General features: G+C 42.5%; 1 protein-coding gene across 1 annotated transcript; it reads right to left on the minus strand.

The window, feature by feature from the left end:
• Positions 1-73: 73 nt before the first annotated feature.
• On the minus strand, positions 74-13,392 carry cfap210 (cilia and flagella associated protein 210). The gene is made up of 11 exons (XM_047370270.1): positions 13,331-13,392; positions 7,810-9,456; positions 5,488-5,690; positions 5,190-5,363; positions 4,904-5,109; positions 3,878-4,034; positions 3,657-3,796; positions 2,965-3,157; positions 2,718-2,882; positions 2,241-2,611; positions 74-604 (listed from the first exon to the last, which is right to left on the minus strand). The coding sequence occupies exons 2-10, from the start codon at positions 7,859-7,861 to the stop codon at positions 2,258-2,260; spliced, it is 1,644 nt and encodes a 547-aa protein (XP_047226226.1). The 5' UTR covers positions 7,862-9,456; positions 13,331-13,392; the 3' UTR covers positions 74-604; positions 2,241-2,257.
• Between the last annotated feature and the right edge of the window lie 9,987 nt (positions 13,393-23,379).

Genomic DNA, 23,379 nt, shown 5'->3' on the forward strand with positions numbered 1-23,379 from the left:
ATTCTATATAATTGCAGTCAATTTTGTGCATTTTTATACATGTAAAAGTTCTCTTTTTAGATTACTGCAGATATTCTGTGAAGGTTTGGGTTTTATTACAGAATATGCAAAAAAGAAACAAGATAGAAGGACAAATGGTTTGTTGAATAAATGGATGCAGCATTCAGATACTGGTACAGAAGATACAATCTAGAAATACAAATATTTTCCATATTGTGTCTCTTTCCTTGCTTATCAAGACCTGTAAAGCTTTTAAATTCATTACTAAAAATCTCAGAGTTCTTTGATGTTTTACCTAAAATCAATCCAGAGTTCCCATAGCAAACAGCTTAGTTTGAGACTGGACAGTGAGCACTTGATTATACAAGGAAGGAAGCAAAAATAAATACCCTGACATAGGTTTTTCTTGTGGCTTTTATTTTTGTCAATTTTACAAAGTAGGTGGACAGGAAGTGGGGTAGAGGGAGGGGGCAAGACATCAAGTAGAGGTCTCTGGGGTCGGGACTCAAACCCGGGACGGCTACATCGAGGATTGAGGCCTCCGTACATGGGTCGGTGCTGAGCCCTACCCTTACAAAAGTTGACCATGCTGTATATGTTTGATCTGTGACGGATAATTGCAAATCAAACACCTTTTCAGTCCTCCATGTGTTGTAGTGTCATATTTTCTGCTCACTGTAAATTGTACTGTCCAGTGTCACCGCCATGAAATAAAATCTGCTCTATATGCCAAATCCTGCCTGTTCTGAACATACATCAGTTTATTATTTCCCAGTTTAAATGAAATAATTTACAGTTTGCAAGACCTTAAATATCAGCTGAATACCAGCAAGCCCTATAATTGTTCCCCCTGAGATGCATCATTATTTAGCTGTAAATGCAAACTTCCAATAACCAGTTGGTAAGGAAATCCTTTATATGCTCAAACCTTATGAAATAACGTGACTTGCTAAAGTATAAATACATCTTAAAATGTACTACATTTTTGTCATGTTGCAGCAAAAAAAAAAACATGTATTTTAGCGGGATTTTATGTGAAAGACCAAGACAAAGTTGTGCATAATTGTGACACGGAAAATAATACATGGTTTAAAAAAAAATGTATGCATTAAAAAATCTGAAAAATGTAAGCAATTGTATTCAACCCTCTTTACCCTCATAGCACTAAATAAATCAGGTAAAATCAAATATCCTGCACAAGTCACCTAAGTGTTAAATAAAATCCACCTTTAATTTAATCTTAATATAAATACAGTTGTTCTGTGAAGGCCTCAGATGTTTCTTTTAAAGAACATTGGTGAACATCAGATACACAACAGGGAGAGATAAAGCTGTGGAAATGTTTAGAGCAGTGAAAGGTTGTAAAACAGTACGCCAGGCTTTAACATGTGACTGCTCAACCCATCTGTAAATGGAGTACGGCACAAGTGCAAATCCACCAAGAGGTGGCTGTCGACCTAAACTGACAGACTGGGCAGGAAGAGAATTAATCAGAAAAAGCCAAGAGGCCCATTATAAGCCTGGAGGAGCTGGAGAGATTTACAGCACAGGTGGGAGAGTCTGTTGACAGCTATTACTGTAGTGCATTCCATAAATGTGGTCTTTATGGAAGACTGGCAAGAAGAAAAGCCAAAGGTAGTCATTTTTGTGGTTTTCCAAAGTCCTAAAAGGCACACAGCAAACGTGGAAGAAGATGCCCTAGCTGAACTTTTTGGCCTACATGTACGTTGCTATGTATGTAGATGCCTCTCTTTAACAGGGACAGGGAAACTGGTCACAGTTAATGGGAATTTGGATGGAGCTAAATCCTGGAAAATACCTGTTAGAGGCTGAAAAAGGCTTGAGACTGGAGCAGAGATTCCCTTTCCAACATGATAACAAATAGCCAGAGCTAAACTGGGATGGTTTAGATCAAAACATATTTGCTTATTACAATGGCCCAGTCAAAGTCCAGACCTAAATCCAGTTGAAAATATGTATCAAAACTTGAAAATGCTCTCCATCCATTCTGGCAAAGTCTACAGATGTAAAAAGCTGCCAGCAGTATACCCCAAAAGACTTGTGGCTGTTATCAGTGGTTCTGCTGAGTTTTTTAACGTGTGAATACAAACGCAAGCCATACTTTTCAATTGTGTATTTGTAAACACCTTTACCTTCCTCCTCACAATTCTGCACAACTTTGTGTTGTCACATCCCAGTGAAGTAGATTGAATGCAAGGTTGTAACATGACAAAACTCACCAGCAGTGAGTGAACTATCACCATGTGAAACCAAGTCTCTTCTTTGCCTCCTGAATGTCTCCAGCCTCATGAAGCTTTTTGATGCTTTCTGTGGTAACGGAGACATATCTGGGCATCTGAGCTCCACTGCTGTCCTGGTCAAGGTAGCTAGGCCTAACTCCACTGAAAACAGGCCCGTGCCCACCTCCTATTCCTTCTCTTGCAGCTTTGTGAAGTGGAAACACATTTTTCTTAGCTTCTGCTGCTGCCCTGATAATGTGCTGTGCATACTTCTGAAACTTGATTTCCTCTTCAGCCCTGAGTTTTGCAATCTTTGCTTCATGTCCTCGTTCCTCCTCTTTCATCTGCTGAAGTCTGGCAGTTTTTTCGGCCTGCATTTAGGAGAGAACAAGTTTCACCTCAAGATATCAGGAATCATTAATGCTAAAGCGAATATTTCACTGTTGGAACGATAGGGTGGAGCTTTTCATCTGTTACCATTTGTGCAACATTGAAGTCATGCAATTTTCTTTGTTCTTCTCTCATTTTCTCGGCCTTCAGTTGTTGCTTCTTGGTATATATTCTGTCAGCTTCCCTCTTTGCCTGCAGAGCATCTCGGGTTTCCTGCTCCGTGATTTTATCCAATTGATCCTTCTGCTTTCTCTGTTGAAACAGTTTGTATTTAGAACGTTTATGCAACCATCGTATCAAGTGTTATGAATTATACTGCAAATGGGTACGTCACCAAAAGCTCCCTGTGTGCAGCTATCGACTGCAACATCTCAGACTTCTTCCTCGCTTCCTCCAGTTGCAATTGTGCCTGTTTTGCATCCCACTCAGCCAGAGTTTTAGCAATTCTCTGCTCCTCATTGGTAGTTTGCTGCAATTGTGTGGCTGTCAATTTGTTCAAAATCCTCTCTCTGCGCTGCTGAGCTTTACTGGAGAGAAAAAAAAGAGGTTCAAATGAGCAACACAAATGAGATATCAAAATGTATGGTTTACTACAGATGCATCTTTCTACCACCCTTTCTCCTTCCACTCAACTTTCCATCAATATTCTTGGAATCAGCACCCTGTTTACAGTCAACCTCTTTACCTAGATGTTTTGTGGCTTACCCCCCTTATGGAGGATATCTATAACTATCTGCTGCACATCTATCACATCAGCAGTCTTCCACATGGTTGTGCATGCCACCTCATGGCCACTATGCAACATTTTTGTATTAAAAATGACTTTTTATTGATCTTATGTAATATTCACATTTTCTGAGACACTACGTTTTTGGGGTTTTTGTTGGCTGCAAGCGAAAATCATATAAATTAATAAAAATAAATGCTTGAAACAGATCGCAACTATTTGAATAAATAAAATAAACTTTGCATTAATAAAAACATTTATTAAGATCCAGCTGTATTTATTGTTTTGCAGGAGCTTACCTAAGTAACTCTTTCTCTCTTTCTTTAAGCAGCTTTGTCATTTCTTGTTTGGCTGATGCAAAGAGTTTCCTCTGTTCCTCCTCAGCCTTCTGCTTCTGTGCCTCTTGCTCTTTTCTCAGTGCCCTATTATTGAGATGATCCTGAGGGACAAACAATGCATGAGTAAACATAATATTGGGTAAATCTGGAAAGAATTAACGAGCTCTTCTTCTATGATTGACCAGGTGAGCGTGCATAAGGTTCCTCCTCTGGTTTGCTTGTCGCTCTGACTCCATGTTTTGCTCCCACTGATAACGCTCTAGAAGATGCTGGATTTCCTCTGCATCCTTCTTGATTTCCAGTTTCTGTTGCTCTCGTGCTAACTCATTTGCCTTTATCCTTACAAAGATAAACAAATATTTCCGATTTTGAATTTATCTTAAGCATCTTGTTTTGTCTTTTATAAATATATTGGTTTGCAAAAGCATTTATACACCTTAAACCTTTTCACATTTTGTTAGAACCACAAAAAATGTATTTTAAGGAAAATTCTATGAAATAGACCAACACAAAGTAGGACATTGTTGTGAAGTGGAAGAAAAATTATGCATTTCAAACCTCTTTAACAATGCATTTTATAAATTACATCTAGAAACTAAACTTTTTGCTTGATATGCATTGATCTAAACCAGTGGTGTCCAAACTTCCTGCCACATGCAGGCTACTTTTTTACTAAAACTCCCCAAACCTTTTTGAATTTCTGTTTAACTGCTCAACAATGAACTACACATGCAACATGTACATTAAACAAATCAACATTTTTGAAAACAAAAGGATCTGTAAATCATTGTGTATCCAAAACATACACAGGGTTTTGTTGGTTTGCCCTTTCTAAAAACATTTATACAGCTGACCTGTTGTTTTTATTTAGGGGGTTGACTGATTTTTATTATTTTGTCTATTACAGAGACAGTAACATTTGCCTTATTTAGCTAAGTTGTTGTTCCTAACATTTTTCAGTTAATGGAATATATAAGTGTTTTATTTTGTTTTCCTTTTCTACATTGTTGTAAAATACCCCAAAATAATTGCCCCTGGGCTGCACTTTGGACACCCCTGATCTAAACCATTTCAAGACATGTGAATAATTTTGCAGTATTCAGTGTAATCTCATATTGGAGTGGTATCAGTTCAGCATTCCCATGCAGTCCAGCATTAAACATGCAGTAAAATGGTGCAGGCAGCTGCAGAGACTGATTAGGACTTACTGGTTTTTCAGGTCTTCAGTTGCTGCCTGTCTCTCCAGCTTCTTTTGCACAGCGTTTTCCTGCTCTTTCCTCAAGGCTTCATTCTCTCTGGTTGTTATTATTTCCAGGAACTTTTTATCCACTTCTTTCCTGGCACTTTTCATCCTTTGCTTCAGCTCTATTTGAGCCTCCCTCTCTTTCAGCACCTCTGTGTGCAGAAGTGCACGCTGGGGAAGTAGCAACAATGATTTATCACAGATCTATTTAGATGTTATATACAGTGCTGAATTTTAATGCATTTACTGACGTGTAATCCTTTCACCCGGTCGGTTTGATAATACAGCTGAGTTCTGGCTTTTCTCAAGGCCTCTTTTTGCCTTTCTTCTTTGTATTTGGCTTCCTCGGCATCTATCTGTTTCCTTTTCTCCTCTTCTATATGCTCTCGGACCTTCTTTGCCTCTATCATTTTTTGCCTTAGACCCTGAAAACAAATATAGACAAACTATTAGTTCCCATTTCGCATTTGTGTCTTTAGACACTAGCGATAACCATGCCAGATTTAATTGAAGCAAACTGCGTGAAAAGAGGGTTTCAATGAGACTTACAGCAGTAGTATCAGGCCACAGCTTCACAACTTGTTTTGACTGCAGATGCAGGGCCTCTCTGTGTTTAGCTGCGTCTCTAAGACGCTCCTCGTCTTTATCAACCCCGTTCACTTCATCTTGAATTCTGAGCCAGTCAGTTTGTCTTAAGATGGCGACTTGTCGGAGATCTGGAGGCTGGATGAACTTATCTTTTGTTCTTGGTGCTTTGAAAAAGGGCAAATAATACCATAAAAACAATCAGTGTAGAGAGGGAACAGACTCTAAGCTTTTTTTTTTTTCTGCGAAATTAGTTTTTTCATTTATGGATAGTGGATAGTGGGACAACACAGGTTTCTACTCGTTGAGAATTATCAGTTAAAAAGCCCTCCATGTTGCTCCTTTGTCATGGTGATCTGTGTTTGCTGTACTCTAAGGGACAAATAGACCCAGAACTTAATGGGCTGCAATCATCAAAACACAAAACATTAGGTAAAATACAGGGCTCTGTAAATGTGTTCATGCCCCTTGAACCTTGTCACACTACAACCAAAAACGTTTACGTTTTCTATTGGCATTTTATGTGATTGACTGTAGAGAAGAAGGTAACGGATTTAAGAGTTTCAAATGTGCAGCCTGCATTTCTTTTCATCCCCCTGTGTCTGTACTTTGTAAAAAAACACCTTTCGCTGCAATTGCAGCTGCAAGTCTAATGAGGTACATCTCTACCAGCTTTGCAAATCTAGAAACTGAACAGTTTGCCCATTATTCATTATTCTTTGCAACAGCTCAGACTCAGCCAGATTAGTCAGAGAACATCTGAGCAGCGATTTTCATGTGTCCCTTGGATTAGGTCTGGACTTTGGCTGGACCATAAATAACATATGAATATCATGATCCAAACAACTCTGGCACTGTTGATCTGTGTGTATGTTTCAGGGTTATTACTGGAAGGTGAACCTCTGCTCCAGTAATAAGTCTTTTCCAGTCTCTAAAAGGGTTTCTTACAACAGGATTGCCCTGTGATTTGCTCCATCAATATTTCCATCCACTCTGACCAGCAGACTACTAATGGAAAGCATTGCAGCAGCATGATGCCGCCGCCACTATGTTTCACAGAACACATGATGTCATGAAGGCAGAATTTTTGTCTTCTCTGATGAGAGCACCTTCTTTCATGTTTGAAGTATGAGTGGCTTGTACAAAACTCCAAATGTGACTTCTTATATCTCTCTTTCAATAATGGCTTTCTTCTTGCCAGATGTGTGGAGAACACAACTAGTAGTTGCTTCTCAACAGATTCTCACACCTGAGCTGTGGATCTCTGCAGCTCCTTTAGAGAAGTCCTGGAGTCCTCAAAGGCTGGTGTCCTTTAACTTTTAGATGTGTCTCTGCTTCAACACACCTTAATCACATAATGAGATCACCAGCAGAACTCTGTAAAACTTAGCTGCATGCTGAGGAAGTAATTCAGTCATTTGATTCAGATGTGTTGGACCAGGGACAAATGTAAAGGTTGCAGGACACTGTCCTTCGAAGACTGGAGTTCAACACCTCTGCTCAGTGTTACCATGGGCCCCATGGCTGCCTCTATGATTAATGATCTCCTTGCCCAGCATGTCATTTTAGGTGGACAGCCAAGTCTTGGTAGATTTCTAGTTGTGTCATACTCTTTCCATTTTCCATTGATGGAGAATGATGATGGAGTGAGAGGTTTAAAGTGTGGGATATTGTTTTCTAACCTAACCCTGAACCTTTCCACAACATTATCGGTGACCTACCTGGTGTGTCCCTTGTTCTTCATGATGCCATTGATATACAAATATTCTACAAAAAACCCTGAGACCTTAACAAAACAGCTGTATTTACACTAAGATCACATCAATGCTGGATTTTATTTAATCATTACATAATTTCTGAGGTTAATTTGATGCTTTGATGTTTAGAAAGGGGCCGAATACAAGTGTGCACCACTTTTCAGAGTTTGACTCGTTAAACATGTTGAAAACCATATATCATTTCGCTTCCTATTCACAATTATATAGCCTTTGTGTCTATTGCATAACATCCAAATCAAATGCATTGAAGTTTGTGGTTGTAGTGTGCGGGAAAAGTTCAAAGGTTATGACTATTGTTGCAAGACACAGTAGAAAACAAATGCTGCGGTATTATTAATTTAGAGAACAAATCAGTAACTCAATAAACAGATCTAATGCACCTGTAAATGAACGTAAGAAATAGCTGACTGGGTTTGCACAACATAATGTCGCATTGACTCTAACATTTGACATAACAGCCCCGAACTGAGTGAACTAACAAAACTTCTGTGTTTTATTTAACTCTCACCGCGTTTACTGAATCGTCTCCGACTCCCGTCGTACTGAGCCGCCGAAGCCATATTTATTTGCTGTGCTTCGTTAAATTATAAATGCCGAGCGGAAATGTTGAAGATTACATTCTTAACTGCTGTGTTACGATTACGAACAGCCATCAGTGTTAAGGTGGATCGGCGAAAAATTCTAACTTTACTTTGTTTACGAATAACTAATCGCAAATGTCGCCCCAACCTAAACAACCAATCAAAACACTTTCACGGTTGAATTCATGTCCGGCATCTACGCTTAAATATCGGTTCTGTTGAACTGTATCCAGGCAACGGCAGAGCCAATTACAGTCCGCATAAGTGTGTCGGCTAAAGACACCTGATATTTTTATAATGGCTTCCTCCCACAGTCCAAAGACATGCCTGTTAGGTTAATTGGTCACACTAAATTGCCCTTAGGTGTATGAATGAGTGTGTATGGTTGTTTGTGTGCTGCCCTGTGATGGACTGGCGACCTGTCCAGGTGTACCCTGCCTCTCGCCCATAGACTGCTGGAGATAGGCACCAGCTCCCCCGCGACCCACTATGGAATAAGTGGTAGAAAATGACTGACTGACTAATTAAACCTTTCAGGTAACATGAATATTATGCTTTAGAAGAAAATTGTTAAGCAAGTATTTTAATAATTTGCTTTGGACTATTTGGTTAATCACTTCAGTTTGGTTACGGAGGGAGCACAACACCCCAACAAATGCCATCTCAATGCAGTTTACCTGTCCCGTTTATTTCAAGGTATATAAAACTGCAATCAGTTCAGTTAAGTTTTGTATGACCTGTTATGAGAACTTGACACAAGCTTTATTATTATTATAGTTATTTTTAGATAATAATTATTATAATAATACAATCTTGGATCATTGTAAGGTGGATGTCTTGATCAGTTGAAATAAACATATAAACCCTTTTTGTATAAAAGTCTGACTTGCAATTTGGGTAATATATGGTCTTAGCAACAAATGCTGGACTGTGTTGTGCCATTTATTAATACTTCAAAGTCTTTGCTTTCTCACAGTTCTAACTTCATCATTTACTGTATTTACAGGGGACAGTTTTTAGTTTTTTTTAAGTGTAAACATTAGCAATTATTAAAACCTTTTATAAGTGTAAGTCTTAAGCCCCAATACTGTGCTTGCTGGCTGTCTTTAAGTTAACTGCCATCTAAAATAATCTGCGGAGAGATTTTACAGACATATCCATAGAAAGAACAGTACACAGTCTCTGAGTTTGACCGCATGAAATGATAAAATATTTTGAAAAATACAAGCTAATTGTTACTGTAGTCCTGCACGGTGGTGCAGTGGGTAGCACTGTTTCCTTGCAGCAATTAGGTCCTGGATTTGACCCCCGGCTGGGGGTCTTTCTGCATGGAGTTTGCATGTTTTCCCCATGTATGCATGGGTTCTCTCCAGGTGCTCCGGCTTCCTCCCACAGTCCAAAACCATGACTGATACGTTAATTGGTCTCTCTTAAGTGCGAATGAGTGTGTGTGTGCGTGGTTGTTTGTCCTGTGTGTCTCTGTGTTGCCCCATTATGGACTGGCGTCCTGTCCCGGGTGTAACCAGCCTCTCACCCTTAGACCACTGGAAATAGGCACCAGCACACCTGGAACCCTGTACGGAAACAGATAGAAAACAGATGGATGGATGTTACTGGTTGTTATTACTGTCGTAAAATTGCACCACCATCTTAAATGCCTTAATTGACATTATCCAACTATGACAATTTTGAGGCCCATGTTAAACAGTCTGCACTTCTGCCAATTTATGTCTTCAGTCAACCCTTTTCTATTTATTCACCTAAAAGAAGAAGATAGTTCATTCCAGCTGGCTGACATTAACAGAAAAAACACATGCAGTTCAAACAGAGACAGATGGAGTAAATAGAAAATTGAAAGGCTAAGAGGGCTGTCATGTGTTGCGTAATGAGTCAGGTGGTGAACAACATCTACTGAATAAAGACTCCTGTGACCTAACTCACAGTTCATTTAGGGCAGATTTAAGAAAAGGGGATATTTATTTTAGATAACTCTATTCTGCTATTGCTAACCACCAGCCAGGATATTTTGTTTCATCTGGTTTATGTTAAATAACAGTTGGAGAGTTTTTAGATTACCTGTTCTGGGTGTGCAAATGATCTGGAAAAGTAAGGTAAGCGGTATTTCTTTATCATTTCTCAAGGTGGAAGTCAGACAGCTGGATAACTGGTTTAGAGACAGCAACCTGGTGTTCAGGGTAGATAGAAAGGAAGATGGTCATCTACCTTCCAGAGATGATGACCTGAACTCATAATCCTCAGCATCAGCAAAATGATGCAGAGAGCATGGATTGCAGCAACTTAGTTAAAGCAGAGGTCTCCCATGAGCTGTTCTTGTCAAGAACACTACTGTAATCATAAAATCAGCCAAAGAAGCAGGCTGAAGAACAAAAAAAAAAAAAAAAACTGTACCAACATCTCTTCAACATTGCAGACAGCTGTATAGCTGAGACTGTATTGAACTGCAGATGCAACAAAGCAGACCAGAGGGCCCTGTAGAAGATAGTGAGGGGAGCTGAGAAGATCAGTGGAGTGTCCTTACCTCTAGCCAGGATCTGTTTAAAGTGATGCTGCAGGAACAGGACTTTAATAATACACGTACATCCTATTCATGAATGTTTTTAAGCTTCCATTAGGCAAATTGTACCACAAGATTAAAGTCATAACTATCAGACAATTACACATGTTTTCCCTCATCCTGGTACGTTGCTGTAGATTAATACATTTAAATAAATTAGATATCTACTTTCGTTGTCCGAAGAGCTAACCCCTCCCTTCCCCATGTCTAAAGGGATTGCTCAATCCAGCTCTCCATCCAACGGGTCCGGACTACCTGAAAGATCTTACTAAGTAGGTTTACTGAAAGTTCTGTTTAAGCTGGTGTCGTATGGAGTTAAATTTGTCTCAATATTATTCAATCAAACAAAAAACTAATCTCAATCAAAAAATATTAAGTTGTGATCAAAACTTTCAGAGTTTTTTCTCACAAAGAGAAAAAAGTTATTTGCAAAACATAAACTTTTATTTGCGCATGTCAAAAATCTTTGGTTACGAGTCTCGCTTTTTTGGTTTTTGACGCTCTCTGTTTTTGGTTGAACTCAACGAATTTTGAGTTCTGGAAACATGAACATCCTGGGCAGGGCCTAAAGACGAACGATGTAAGACGTTTCCCTATTGGTTAGCGCTGACTAAAGCAGCAGACTCTGATCCCCCGCATCTCTGAACTTCTGCTTGAACTGCAGGGCTTGCAGCTTCGCTTCAGTGAGGAGACATCAACTCTACAGAAGAAAACTGCGGTCAAGTGAGCCGACAGTCAGAAATACGCGGTGACGTCAGCCGACACCAGCTCTCTCTTAAAGATTAGCCTTGCGCATACAAGGTGCATTACGGTAATGGAGCAGAAAGGATCCGATCCTGGCAACGGTTGAGAAAATAAGAGGAAAACAGAAACGTAGCCTTCAGAACATTTATATTAATTACATTTTTACAACTTTCACATTCATGTTCTATGTAAAAGAATAAATATTTTATATTTCACTGCACAGTTTTGGAGAAATATCTTGTCAAAATACCTCAAAATGCTCAACCATTATATGCATTTGTCCCACTTTCAGGAATTTATTTCTCCAAAACCAAGAGAGGTGACAACACAATCTCTTCAGATTTTATCAGAGGGTCATCTACGCTATAACCAGAATTAGTATTTCATAATTTTACTGTAAAGGTTTGTAGAAATACACAACTACCCCAAGTGTAGTATAAAACAGAGTCCATGTCGGGCAGATGGCATCCCATAATCCTGTGTGTTGTCCTCACAACCCGTGATACTTCCTCTCCTTTGCAGTTCCCTCACCACACTGTCATGCTGAGACACAGAGTGCTTTCCACCGTGGCCTTGTAGATATCTGTCAGCAGCTGAGAAGATGAAGAAGAGCTGTTGTTGTACCTTCTTCAACAGGCGAGGGGCGTTTCCAGTCCAGGAGAGGTCAGAGGAGATCTGGATGCTCTTGCACTTTAAGCTGTCCAGACCACTTCCCACAGGACCTCATCAACCTCACCAAAAAGAAGCGTTTGTGGTACTTTGTTGGGGTAGTTGTGTATTTCTCCAGAAGCCTACAGTGAAATTATGAAATACTAATTCTGGTTATAATACAGATGACCCTCTAATATAATCTGAAGTGATTGTGTTGTCACCTCTCTTGGTTTTGGAGAAATAAATTCCTGAAAGTGGGACAAATGCATATAATGGTTGAGCATTTTGAGGTATTTTGACAAGATATTTCTCCAAAACTGTACAGTAAAATATAAAATATTTATTCTTTTACATAAAACATGAATGTGAAAGTTGAAAAAATGTAATTAATATAAATGTTCTGTAGGTTACTTTTCTGTTTTCTTCTTATTTTCTCAACCGTTGCCAGGATCGGCGTCCTTTCTGCTCCATTACCGTAATGCGCCTTGTATGCGCGACGCTAATCTTTAAGAGAGAGCTGGTGTCGGCTGGCGTCACCGCGTATTTCTGACTGTCGGCTCACTTGACCGCAGTTTTCTTCTGTAGAGTTGATTGTCTCCTCACTGAAGCGACGCTGCAAGCCCTGCAGTTCGAGCAGAAGTTCAGAGATGCGGGGGATCAGAGTCTGCTGCTTTAGTCAGCGCTAACCAATAGGGAAACGTCTTACATCGTTCGTCTTTAGGCCCCGCCCAGGATGTTCATGTTTCCAGAACTCAAAATTCGTTGAGTTCAACCAAAAACAGAGAGCATCAAAAACCAAAAAAGCGAGACTCGTAACCAAAGATTTTTGACATGCGCAAATAAAAGTTTATGTTTTGCAAATAACTTTTTTCTCTTTGTGAGAAAAAACTCTGAAAGTTTTGATCACAACTTAATATTTTTTGATTGAGATTAGTTTTTTTTGATTGAATATAATTTTTTTGATTGAGATTAGTTTTTTTGTTTGATTGAATAATATTGAGAGAAATTTAACTCCATAGTGTCGGGAAATGACTCGCCTAGCCTCTGACAGCCTTCATCCAAAAGTCTCGCCCTTCTTCAACTGGAGGTCCGGGCGACCGAGTAGCCTCTCACAGTCATCCACACCTTCGACAGTCACTTTTGTTCACGGCTGCTCATTCCCTAATTTACAACTGGCTCTTGGTATATGGGCTAGGTTAATTTTAGTAGCTCAGCACGAGCCCCAAGGGCGCTGTTTTAACAAACTTGACTAAGGCAACCTATAAAAACCTCCTAAAATATCTTAGAACCAGGCAACAAGACTTTTTACCACCAATGAAAAACCAACAATACGGTGACTCAAATAATTGAATGTCCACAATTTAACTAGAATTTTATATGCTTTCTTTAATTAGTAACGCTTTTGCGGGGGTCAGTAACAGCTTAAATTTGGCAACACAAAATAATTCCAATAATAGAAATGAATCAATCAACTCAACCTGTCTTTCCCTGATGCTGAAACTACTGAGTTTGAAGAGGCTTTGAAGACGGAGGCTCATCCATGCACCTGATGGAGAAGAATTCTTCTGGTAACAACGAATGATTTCTTGAAGGGAATACGACTTAATCTTCAGTTTTCTTCCTCTAAGTGTCAGGCACTGATGCTTCAGGCTTTGATGGTTAAACAGGATCTTTGTTGTTATATGTCTCTGAAGACATTAGTTTCCAGAGGCTGAAGAGTTGAAGGAAACCCGGGGACATAAATTAAGTTGATTCAGGACTTCCAGAAGCCTGAAACTTAGAGCAATCAGCTGGTCACCGATCAAGTTAACTTCTGTTGTCTGGATAAAAAGGCTTTAGATGAAATCAGATTCTTAATTTTGAGGCACAGTCCTTTCTGGGCTCACGGGTTGATCCTCTTCTTTAATGCAGTCGACCAGTGGGGCTGTGTCTTTGTTCCTTTTCCATCCAAGCTTCTTCTCTCCGTCAGATCTTGTTCACTGGTCTTCTGCGAGGAAACAACCCCGTTTCTGCTCTCAGCATTGTTTTTATAGCGCTTGATGCTTTCACCGGTCAGGCCCTTATTAGGCTTCTTAGTTATTGCGCAACCTATTCAGCTCAGCTTCTTGATTATTGCTCAATACTTTCATCATGGTCATTGTGACCCACTGATTCTGCTTCTCAGCCTTGGAGATGCCAAAAATAGCCACGATGGTCTGTAGTCGCATCCTCCCGTCGCTGTCAGCATGCAGCCGGCTCTCGTCACTCCTTGTCATCCTCCAGTTCTTTCCCTAATCTGCTCAGTTTGAAACTTTACACAGTATTACACATTTCATTCTTCAGCTTTCAGCACTCACTTTAAAACACTGTTGCAAAACCATCACTTCATTCTTTTTATTCATGCTTTACAAATGATTAATGTTATATTTATTTCATATATAGCTGATTGAGAATGTCAAACCTTAATGTTTTTTCCTCTAATTCTCAGTTCTTAACCACATTTCAATCATACATTAGTAGTCTTTGATTAACAACTTAAGTTGTTAATCAAAGACTACTCATTTTATTTAATACATGTGAAAGAATATAAAATCATCATACATCATTTCTTTGGATATACTTGTTCATATTTTTGCAAAAGATAAGACAGATAACATGTGGCAGATAATATGTGGCTCCACACAGGCCTCTTCAGTCTCTCAGCTCCAGAATATGAGAACATGCTTGTTTCACTCCTCACTGCTTTTACTGTGTGTTTTAATAATTATTGCATGGATTACACATAAGGATATAACGATATTTATTGTAACTTTTATGGAGTTAACTGTGAGCAGTTACTAAATGTTGCATGGATTACATGGAAAGATCTCACCTTATTTTGATACCCCCTTCTTGAGATCAGACTGTATCCATGCCTAAAGTCCAAAAAGTCAGAGAAAATCAAGGTCTGTATCATAAACACACAAGGAGAGGACCTCATCTTCCAAGTAGTCTGAGTAATGTGGTGATCGGGGCACTGGCGTCGGGAACCAGACGTCGAGAACCTCAAACTTGTCGATGAAGTCGGGATGCATCAGAAGGGGAGATGACACAGGCTCCTTCCGGAGGACAGGTGGTGAGGGAGACCCATCAACAACGGATTCCCCTTGTGAGGTGGTGTCAACAGGGCTATGGATAGGCGAGAGGAGTGGGGGTAAGGGCAAAGGGAGTGGAGAAGAGTTGAGGAGGGATCATCGACATTACCTCGGCCAGCCAGCCATCAGACAGCTGTGGAGAGCCCGTCTCCTCACGCATGGAGTCACCTATTGGAGAATTCTGGGAGACTAGCTCCTCCAGCGAGACCGGCTGGTGTTGCTCTTCATCATCACCTGCAGAAGTTTGGCAGGTGACGCTCTTGGTGGTGACAGAGGTTTGAGTGCTGCTCTCTGCAGTAGTGGTTGACACCTGACATCCCTGGACCTCGGTGCCCCGAGGCGGCGAATCAGGGAGCCATGGGCGCCAATAGCAACAACCCTCCCGTCGAGTAGATGGAGGGTGAGCAACCAGAACTCATCTTTAGGATCTCTCCAGATGTAACTGATGATGGAGAGATACATTCCCCCTTGCTGTGTCTTTATCTTAAAAGTGTGTGCAGCAGCCCCGAAGGCCGATGTCCAGGTCACCTTGTATCGTGTCTGAAGATTTTGGCTCATGGTCATGGAGATGTAGGGAAGATCTCCAAGACCCTCAATGCAGAAAACACTTGTCACTGTAGCATAGTTGACAGCGATAGAGAGACAGTGGTGACACCAGTGCGCCTCAGGCGTGACCCAGAGGTATCTGAGCACTGAGGCTGAAATTCCACATCTGGAACAGGAGACTGTGTCCTGGAGAGATATATTGGAGGCCTGTAAGTGGATTTTTCAGGAACATAATGTGAACTCTGGATAATCACCTCCAGGGTTAAAAACTAAACGAAGAGATTAACTAATCATAGAAGCATGCGTTCTAGCGGGCGAAAATCAGACTGTAGTGCTAGACTACTTCTCTGTTCCGTCTCTGGGCGGCCAGCCAAGGGGAGCGAAAGGGTGGTGGTTGATTGTCACTCGACAAGGCATCGGGGGAAGCAGCTGAGTAATGGAAGAAAGCTGCATAGGTCATAAGCCAAACCATAATGGCTAGATCAGAAGTGAGTTGCAGCCAATAAAGGAGAGAGAGTACTCCCCATCCTAAGCTCCAAGCCCCCAAGCTAACCAATTTTGCGAGCCAAATCCATTTGCCTTGTCCTTTGAGAGAGAGAGTTAATTGCCCTAAATAGGCGATGACGCCAAAAGCTAAGAGTGCCTCCATTATTGCAGTAACTATCTTAGCAGGTGTGCGACGGGTGGCATGGGGTCCGCTCAGCAGTATCTCAAGCATTAAAGCAATGGTGTCAACACAAAGCCACAGCGCTACCATTAGGCTTCTCTTCCAGTCAACACTGACCCTTCCCAAAAGATAGGACGCAAACAGCGACAACGCCACTTCCCATCTGCGTATCCAGAAATGGCCAAAGATTAATTTAGTTTAGCCTTGAAGCACGATGAGAAACCATAATGGTTGACTGACCGACCAGGACCCGGTGTGGCAATAGCAAAGCCATCCACAGAGAAGCGCATAAAACTCCACTGTACTCACTTAGACAGATTCGGAGATAGTGGTAGAATTGGTAGTCATGATGATAAACGACTGCAAAGGCTTAGGCTCAAGCGTTCTCTTCAAACCCGGAACTCAGAGTGACTCAAACTCCCCAAGCCTTGGGTCTTATACCCGGGGTGGCCCCTTCCTCAAGGGGAGTGGCTGATAACTCCTCCTTCCCGGCCTGAGCATGGACCGAAGAAATTGTTGCGCAAGGACTTTACATATTATGACTACAATAATCACTCCTACAGCACCAAGCAAATAAGGCCATAGCATCATAAACAAATTAGCGATCCAACCTTCAACTACTGAAACCCCTTCCCCTATAATGTGTCCAGCTTCCTGAGCAACTGCAGTAATTACATTGCTGACTGAGTGTCCTAATGTCTCATACCAACTACAAGCATGCTGATGCGCTCCCTCCCCACAATTCTTCCAGGTTTCTTTAGGTGGCTTACATCTGAAGTTGGAGTAGAAAAGATTGTATCCTACCCAGTCTAAACCCTTATCTATGCTGCCAGAGCATAAGTGCTGTCTAAAAGCATACAATTCGGCCAGAGCAATTACCGAATCGGGAATGAAAGGCACAATAACATCCATGATGCTTTTTCTATGCCTAAGATTGTGTCCCAGTACGGTCTCGGCACAGGTCGAGCCTCCACCGAGAGATCTTCTCCACACTCCTCCAATTTTCTTCCACACAACTTCATGTACATAGGTGTTGTACTCATTATCATAATGGGATTGGCATAATTCAGTCCAGCCTGTGAGCTCTTGGCAGGGTCTGCAGGCAAGGCCTATGTATGGGCAGTGTTACACTCCATACGCCAGAGTCTTGGGTGAACAAATCTTTCCGGCCAATAGAAGGGTTGCGGCCAAATGTCTCGCTCTTTGGAGTAAATCGTTGCTAAATATTGGTATTGAACCCAGTAGTTATCAGTCTGAGACAAACAGGGAATAACCCATTCTTTAACTTCATACTCCTGCAATCCCCACCAGGTTCGGGACCACTCTCTGCTGCGCCCTTCTGCCCAGGCCTGCAGGAGCATCTTTGCTGTTTTGATTGTATTTAGGACGGAGCAGTCATATTGCCATGTTGACATGACTGAAATGTCAGCTTGCCACAGGTCACATCGGGGGGAAGCTCCATTGCTTGACCACACGGAGTTGTTAAGACTGTCAAAAACTTGTTGTGCCACACACTGGTCAATTTTGTTAAAATCTCCTGCCGTTACATTCAATAGTTCATCTGGCTTAGGTAGTTTTTGGACGTACATATCGGCATAATAAGGTCCTTTCAACCCTTCATGTGTTCGGCTTTCACCCTCTGGGAAGTCTCCTTTGAAGTGAGGAACACCATAAGCCTTCCAAACCCAGGGAAATGTTGTATTCGGCCATTCTTCATGTTCAGTCCAGATAATTTTCGACCAGGAGGTTATAAAGGAGAGGTAGACTCGATGAGTATAAAGAGGGGCTAAGGGCAGATACTTCACACATTCTCGTCACAATTTAACTGGTATTTTCCCCAAAATTCCCAACAGGGAAACCAGGCTGGGCAAGTCACAACTCTTGAAGGAGCCTAGTGGATAACTTCAGGCTCCCATTAACCGTGGCCTTTAAACTGTACTAAGGGCCGACAGGCCCAGTCGCAGTGCCACTCCGGGACCCCTCGATCAGGGTGAATCCAATTGCAGCGAATTGTACGACGGATGAGTCGGTGCAGGATTCTCGCCCATATTATTACTCCTTCATCAGTGAGTTCAAGGTTGGAGATTGACCAGGTGCGATTGACAAGTTGTTGGGTTGTGGAGTCGTTTATCCATGTTGGGTTTCTCTGTATGATCTTCTTTAGTCTGGTGAAATTGGTTTCTTGGCTTTCACAAAAGAACACTGACTGGTTCTTTAGGGGAGGGTATTCTGTCCAAGGCAAAAAGACGTTCAGAGAAGTTGTGTTCCAGCAAGTTTGGTTGGCATATTTTGAAGGACCATGAGCGACCTTGACATGGGTTAAGTTCCATGGTCCCACTCTGGCTTGGTAAAGTATAATTAACAAAAGAATAATGCCTATAAGCAAAGCAAAGAGCCTAAGAAAAGTATTTAAACAAGACGCTTTATCCGTAATCTTTATCCGTTTCCATAGCTTGGGTCGAGTAGAGGGACTTGTGTTGTCAGGGTCGTCGGGAAGCTCTTCATCTTGGGCGTTAAAAGTAGCCAAATAACTGAGAGGAATCATATCCGAATAAGTCTCTCGCATGGTTATCCTCGGGAATAGCCTGCTAATTCCAGTTGATCTGCTTCTTCAGTTCTGTCCACTCGTCCTTTGAGCAGGGTTTGATAAATAGGTGATGGGTAAGGCAATCCAGGTTCCAACCCCTTCCACACCCATGTCCACTGGTAGACTATCCAGTAGTCAGGTTGTATTTGTGGTCCTGCAAGGTTATATCCGTCTACGGCCTGCCTTTGTCTGTAGGTCTCGTAAGCCAACCCTACTTCTGACAGGATACAGATTAACGTGTACAGCGGGTGGCTGTGAATCTTGAGTTCAACCCGACAGCTCGGCCGAGCCGGAATGGTACAGTGTGGATGTGGAGGGTTAGGGTAGACTGTGCTTTCTTTCACCAAAATGGGTAATTGCGTGTTGTTGAAGACATATCTACCAGGTTGGCGCTCTTTTCTCTTGACTTCTCTTGACATAGAAGGTGATGTGGCCCAAATTACAGCGCCGGCTATTGAAACTTCATAATACATGCCTTGTAATGATTCTTGATAATGCGGTCCCCATCTGATTCCCAGAACTGCTCCTTTCACTTCAAGGTGGACTGTATTGAATATCCATGGCAGGCTTTCAGGCGCTTCTGGTGAGAGTATAACTTGAGTGTCCAGCGGGTGAAGCCCTTCATTGCCAGGCCAGGATATTTTGCGATATGAGAGGAAAAGGTTACTTACATTCCATGGCAAGGCTTGACATTTCCCCGCATGGTCAGGCTTTTGCAGATCTGCTGCTCTATGATACTCTATATTAGAGACAAAATAACTCTCTGAGTTTGGATAGAAAGGGGCAAAATCCGCTCTCGGTGTATCCAGTAGAACTAATCCTGATGGCAATTTCAAATATGGAATCCCCCATGAATCAGGCCATTCCAGGTGTTAGGCCCAATTTTAACTCTGTTGTCTGTATAGGAACCTGATGGGGAATAACATTCTTCTTTTTGTGTTTTTCTTTTCCTTTGACGCTTGACAACTTTTGTCCCTTTTCCTTGTCGGTCCGTAAATTTTTGTCTTTCCTCATCCATTTCCACTTCTGTGGCAAAGAATGCCAAGGCCAGGAATGTGAGCGTTTATTCCTGTGTGGGGCTGCTGCTTCTACTTTTCCAGAGTCTTCTTTTTGATGTTCTGGGAAGACTGTTATTGTTGCTCCTACGAAGTATACACCTCTAAATGGGACTACAACCATTTGCACTGCCAGTTGTACCCTCTGGGTGGAGCTAGGGTCAGCGGGTGTGTCTGTCGAATGAGCCACAGTTCCTGGAATCTGTAGCACCCTATCGCGATGCCAGTTTTCAGAGGTTACTATGAACTCTCCCACCTTCTGTTTGGGCCTGGCTTCCTGGCTGCCCCAGGCATCTAGACTGGTGGTGAAGTAGTATAGCCCTGTATTCCGAGCACCCCTTTCCTTGGGAGTGTCAGGCAAGTCCTCCAAGGGGAGGTCTGGATTTGCAACAACTTCTAATATTAACTGTGCCCAGGTTGTCAATTCCCAGGGCCCTAACCATCCACATGGCTGCGTCTGTTGTTCTTCATTGTCAGGAGGTTGTTCCAATGCAGTGCCGACACCCTCTGGTCCTGGGTGGCTTGTCTATACGGTGCAGGCTATCCTTCAGCAGGATGCGGTTTAAAGGATCTGAGTGGGTCATAAAATCGCTTTATTTGCCACCCCTCTGCCTGAACCACCTGCATCAGCCTTCCTGATCTTGTCGGGGCTCCACAGGAATCACAGTACTTAAGAAATGAACCATCCCACAGGCAGGTAAATTCCCTTGGTTTTTCTTCACGCAGATCCCACTGGATCACAAAAACCACTCTGGGGAGAGTGGTGATTCGGAATGCCCCACGAATGAAGATGTCTGTTACCTTGACGGGCCTGTCTGGCAGTTTGTCTAACTCATCGCCACCTGTGTTATGATGTAGTGGTTTCTCTCGTCCTGGTCCTTCCCAGCGGACTTTGAGCTGACTTGGGCCCGAGCAGATTGCGCAACAGTCCTTGACATCTCGCCACCACAGCATTTCATCTTCTGTAGACAGGAATCCTTTTTTAGCAAGTTCCAATTTCTTCAAGGCTCTTCCTGCCCAAAGCCCTGAAGTGGTTCTTCGAATGGCAACCACCCCATATACAGTGGCCAGTCTGATGTAGGGTGGCATGGTGCTTGGTTCACTGGCCATCTCTCCGGTTTCTGGTTATCCTTAGCTGAGAATTGGTTTGAGCTGTTCAACTCCTTGGTCCCTCTCTTCTGTAACAACACTGTGTTACGATCTAATACTTGCTTCACAATGTCAGTGGTGTCATACTTGGGTTTCACTGCTTTCGACACAGGGTGATCTCGTGCTCTCACCCACACTCGTTGTCCCTCACGGAATGGCACCTTAGGAGTTGGCTTCCCTGTTTTCTCATTGGAGCTCCGCCCCACTTCTTGTGAAGAAAATGGTCATTGGTTGAGTTCTGCGGCAGGGGAGGGCCTACTGACTCGATGTCTGTCATTCAGTGCTTGCCCTATTTCTACAGCTTTGGTGCTCCAGTCACGAGAATTAGCATTTTTTGCTATCCAGTTTTTCACCAGACCTATGGTGTGTTCCACCACTCCATTTGCTTGGGGAGTGTATGGTGGAGAGTAAACTCTCATTACTCCATGTCTCTGGCACCAGTGGTCAACCTGTGCATTGCGAAAATGAGTCCCATTGTCTGTTCGCAGTTCCTTAGGCACTCCAAGGGAACTACAGACTTGCTCCAGCATGGCAACGACACTGCTGCCGTTGGCTCTCCTTGCTGCTCTTACAGTTACATACCCTGACATTGAGTCTACTAGCACCAGGAGGTATTTCTCACCTTTCTTCCTTGTTATCCCCATGGGGCCCACGACATCCATGCACACTGAGCCCCAGGGGATGGTGCTCTTGATGGTCAGACCTTCCAGCCGCTGTCCACGGCGTCCTGCGTTGTATTGACCACATACTTCACAGTCCCGTAGTACGCAGCGGATGTGTTTCATAGGGATCCAGAGGTGCTGGTCCTCCAATTCTTTACGCGTAGGCAGCACGCCTGCATGTCCTAAGGCCTCATGCACTCAGGCTCCGTACTACCTCATCCACGTACTCTTCAGGGACCGCCCGTCCTTGTGGCGTTCAGTCCCACTTCTCAATCCCGACAAAGACAACTTTTCTCTGTTGGACATAGCGATCCACCTCATCGTTTCCACGCCAGTGAGCGCCTTCTCGGGTATGAGCCTTCTGGTGCTCCACTTCAAGTTCCAGGCTCATTCTCAACTTGGCAATCTTCTTCCACAGGTCGTGATGGGCCACTAACTTTCCTTTGGCGCTTTCAAATCCATTCTCTTCCCAAATGGATAAGTCTTCGTGCAAAGCTTGTGCACAGCAGTGGCTGTCTGTGATTATCTTTGCTGTCTTGATTCTTCTCTTCATCAACTCTAACATTCCTTCCAGTACTGCTGTCACTCCCGTCTGTGCACTACCGGGATTTTTACCTTTCTGGCGGCACCTCTCTTGACCGTGCTGTTTGAGAATAAACCCCCAGTAGGCCATCTGATCCAGTCCTTTCTTCGACCCATCAGTGTATAGAACCCACTCTGACGGCCTTTCTGTCACAGACGGCTCTACGGGTGTTTTCTTGTTGGCTGGTTGTGCTGGGCCAATCTCAAGGTCGGGGCCCAGCAGGATGTCTTCCCATCTTCCCCACCTTGTATTTGTTGCTTTTGTGCTTTCCACCGTCCCTTTCCTGAGATACTTGTGGACTTGGCTCTGAGTGATGACTTTAATCTGTTGTCCTTGTGCTAGGTCTTTTAAGGTGCTCCAGTATCTAGCAAGCACTGCTAACTCTTTTTCTTCTTGAGGGAATTTCTTCTCTACAGATGACAGAGTGTAAATCCGCAACGTTACTAACCCCCCATTTTCATTGCTTACTTTCAGCATGGAGTCCTCATCTTCACAGCTGATCTCGGCCACCAACTTGTCAGTCAAGCTCCTGGGTTCCAACCTCACGGCTTCTTGGATTGCTCTTTTGAGCTTATCCAGGTCGTTCTGGTTTGATGCAGTCCATATCCAGTTTTTCTTTGTCATTTTTTCTTCTCCTTCTCGCTTCTTTAGACAGGCATATAATGGCTTAGCATATCTTTGATAATTAGGAACATGATCTCTCACATAATTGCAGAGTCCCAAAATCTTTTGTAGATCATTTTCAGATTCAGGTGGCTTGATTTGTGCCAGCTTTTCTCGATATCCTTCTGAGAGTCCCAAATCGGTTGTCACTTGGAACCCTAGGTAGTTCACCTGAAACTGTCCAAACTGGCATTTCTTGAGATTCAGCTTCAAACCTGCTGCTGTGATTCTCTCCACCACTGTTTGCAGTTTCTCCAGATGCTCCTCTTCGGTGTCGTCTGCGATGAACACATCATCTATGTACACTGTTGCTCCTAGGTCACCCAAAACTTCCATCACAGCTGACTGGAACACATTAGGGGAGTTCTTGTACCCCTGAGGTAACCTTTGCCACACATAACTCTTGCCTTTGTGTGTAAATGCTGTCTTGCCTTGTGATTGCTTTGCGAGTCTGAGGGAGAAAAATCCATTTGCTAAGTCAATGCAGGATTTATATTTCTTG

This window comes from Girardinichthys multiradiatus, chromosome 7, assembly GCF_021462225.1.
Source record: "Girardinichthys multiradiatus isolate DD_20200921_A chromosome 7, DD_fGirMul_XY1, whole genome shotgun sequence".
Classification (NCBI taxonomy): domain Eukaryota; kingdom Metazoa; phylum Chordata; class Actinopteri; order Cyprinodontiformes; family Goodeidae; genus Girardinichthys; species Girardinichthys multiradiatus.